Source organism: Micropterus dolomieu, linkage group LG18, assembly GCF_021292245.1.
Source record: "Micropterus dolomieu isolate WLL.071019.BEF.003 ecotype Adirondacks linkage group LG18, ASM2129224v1, whole genome shotgun sequence".
Lineage (NCBI taxonomy): Eukaryota > Metazoa > Chordata > Actinopteri > Centrarchiformes > Centrarchidae > Micropterus > Micropterus dolomieu.
Window position 1 is genome coordinate 3,741,649 of NC_060167.1, and position 2,824 is coordinate 3,744,472.

The 2,824-nt window shown below is 33.3% G+C and overlaps 1 protein-coding gene across 8 annotated transcripts in view; it reads left to right on the forward strand.

Moving 5' to 3' along the window:
- LOC123987035 (butyrophilin-like protein 10) overlaps nt 1-2,824 on the forward strand; it is a 44,981-nt gene extending 42,157 nt beyond the window's left edge. For 4 of the 8 annotated variants that reach the window (XM_046075565.1, XM_046075567.1, XM_046075564.1 and 1 more), the window contains 4 exons: nt 1-97; nt 264-401; nt 519-587; nt 2,721-2,824. In XM_046075565.1, coding sequence (XP_045931521.1) covers nt 1-97; nt 264-401; nt 519-587; nt 2,721-2,773 — 357 coding nt within the window. In that variant the 3' untranslated portion in view covers nt 2,774-2,824. The remainder of the gene's footprint in view (nt 98-263; nt 402-518; nt 588-2,720) is intronic. The other 4 variants (XM_046075571.1, XM_046075569.1, XM_046075566.1 and 1 more) reach the window with 3 other exon arrangements.

Here is a 2,824-nt window from a genome sequence, read left to right on the forward strand (position 1 = left end):
CAAACCACTGTGACCAAGACCGAAACCAACCGGTTCCACTGCGTAGTCCAGCAGGACGACATCGGTCATATAATCAGTAGTAACATCGTTTTGCCAGGTGAGATTCAATTTAGTGGTTTTATCTGCAAGTAGTTTTACATGTTCATAGATTTTAGCAGCATGGCCGCCTCAGTAGTAGTTCTGTGTAGGTAATAACCAGTGTGCTGTACATGATATACAGTTTACATTCTGAGTGTGACTCTAGGTTTTGTTGTGTGTTTCAGAGAAACTGTTTGAGGACACATACAGCAAAGGAGTTGTCGCAGGATTGTTTGGTGGATTCTCTTCAGGAGCTCTAACTGTTGGTGCAGTTCTAGTTTTGCTTGTAGCTACAAAGATCATCACAGTACTCTGTAATAAAGGTCAGTTTATATAATGGATTTTATCAACATAACAGATACAGAAACCATCTCATGTCACAATGTTCTTTCTTCAATGTTCTTTTTTATTAAATTGATTGATTTGCTTTTATTGGACAGGAGCAGCTAAACAGAAAAACAGGAAGAAAAACAAAAGAGAGGAGGAATCAAACCTGCAGGCTCCACTAGGTGAGTTACCGGGCGCCCCTTACGTTTGGTATTTACATAAAAAAAAGAAATTGTTAAAAAATATATAGCAAGCTTTAAATACATAACTGTCCATTAAATGGATGTTTTTGACAGTTTCTTTAAACAGATGTTTGAATATCAAATTCAAATTAGCTTTATTGGCATGAATGTGTAGCAACAATATTACCAAAGCTGCATATAAAGTACATAAGGACAATTAATTTCATATATATTATATAAGGAAATAAAACAGCAAAAGTTGTTTGTGTGTGTTAATACCAAATAAAATAATAACAATAAAAAATATATAATATAAACATTCTGTAAAAATATATAAAAAAAGTAAATAAGTAAAACAATAAGCCTGTGTTAGAAAATTAAAGTAATATATTAAAATAAATAAAGTAAGTGTGTGTTATTATAATATACTAAAAAATTTTAATAAAAGAAATGGATAAAACTGTAAATGTGTATATTAATAGACAATAAAAATAATTATTTCATTTAAATAAAATAAAAAAAACTATCAAATGTGAGATTAAAAACATAACAATTACTAAAATATCACATAATCAAAATAATTTAAATTATATTAGTCTAAGTTTATATCATTCACTTCTTGTTTTTCCATTTTGTCTCTGGAAACATTTGAAAGTAAAAGTCCTGAATATTCTGCCTGTCTGCTGATACTGACCACCATTTAAATGATCTGATTATCTCCTGAAGTGGATTTGTAAAAACAAACTGAGCTGTTATGTCCTGATTCTTAAAATGATTGAACACACCTGAAAAAGTTGAAACATCAGCTCTGAAACAAAACTCGCTCACTTGTGCTGCTTTGTGACTGAAATATTCACAAATGGCAGAATTTAATTTATTTTTGGCTGCTTGAGAAGTTTTCAGTAGCACTTAATAAAAAGGTAATGATTAAGTAATACCAGGTAATAACCAGGTAATAGCTTGGTATTAACAATGAGTATATCTGGGTACTTTGTTGTTAAGTTGGCTCTTAAAATTTATTTTCTAAATGTTTCTTTATGGCCCCCGTGTTAAAAGTTTGGAAGATAAAGGAGGTTACAACATAATTTAGTAATTAGGGAGTTACTTCCAATAAATTTCACGTGATTTTGAAGGTATTACGCTGAAAGTAGCCTAAAACATCAACCTGTATTACCTCATTAACAGGTTATTGTTCCATTATTGTCAACATATTACCAATTTTAATCCAAATATTGCTGATATAGGTACCACATTTCCATCAGCATATAATACTAAATAAGTTTTGCTTTGTTGCAATCTTTAAATCTGTTTCCCTGTTATTACACTTTGTTTGTGACCATCATTACCCTGTTACATACATTTTAGTCTAAAACCACTCAGATAAATTGGGGTCTGGATGAGTAACTGAAAATTAATCAAAACTGATATTCAGAACCTCTAACAGACGTAATTTTCCCTTGTTAAGATTTTTTTAATCCTATTATTTCCCCACAGTATGTGTTTATGTTCTTTCCTCTTAACAACATACTACAGCATGTGTAGTCATGTGACTTCACCCCATCCAGTCCTGCTCAGCTTCTTGACCGGAGTCTGAAGCCCAGAATAGATGTTAAATGTCCATCCTTTTACTGACCAACCAGAAAACAGATATAATTTCAGTAGGATGTTCAGTATGTGTACAGGACGGAGCTGTAACCTGACAACTTCCTGCTCTTACAGCAGCACCTGTCATGTAGACGTCCTTTGATGAATGAGGAGAGGCAGCCAGCAGAGCGTTGAGTGTTACCCTGCTTGCTCAGTGTGCAGGTGAAAATCATTTATTCATTATCAATTATTTCATTTGTAAGAAACGTGCATTTGTGGGATGAGCAGCAGAGCGGAGTGTGTGAGTTACACCATTTAAAAAGGACATAAACAGGTTTTCCACTGCTGTAAGATTTACTGCCAAGAAGCATTATTACATCAAAGAAACACTCCAAACACAAATGTCCTTACTTTCTGTGTGTAGTTTATATTCTGCAGGTGGAGATCCATAAACTGTCGGCTCTGTGTCTCCCAGCTGTAATTGACTAATCATTTGTGTGTATTATATAAAAGTTGACTTTATGTAATGTCTACTTTTCTTTTCTGCAGGTTCTTGTGCCCAGGAAAACGGTTTTTGTAGAGCTCATTCAGAGGAGGTGTAAAGGTGTGTGTGAATGTACTGAATCATGTAGATTAGTCCAATGCTGTTTTTT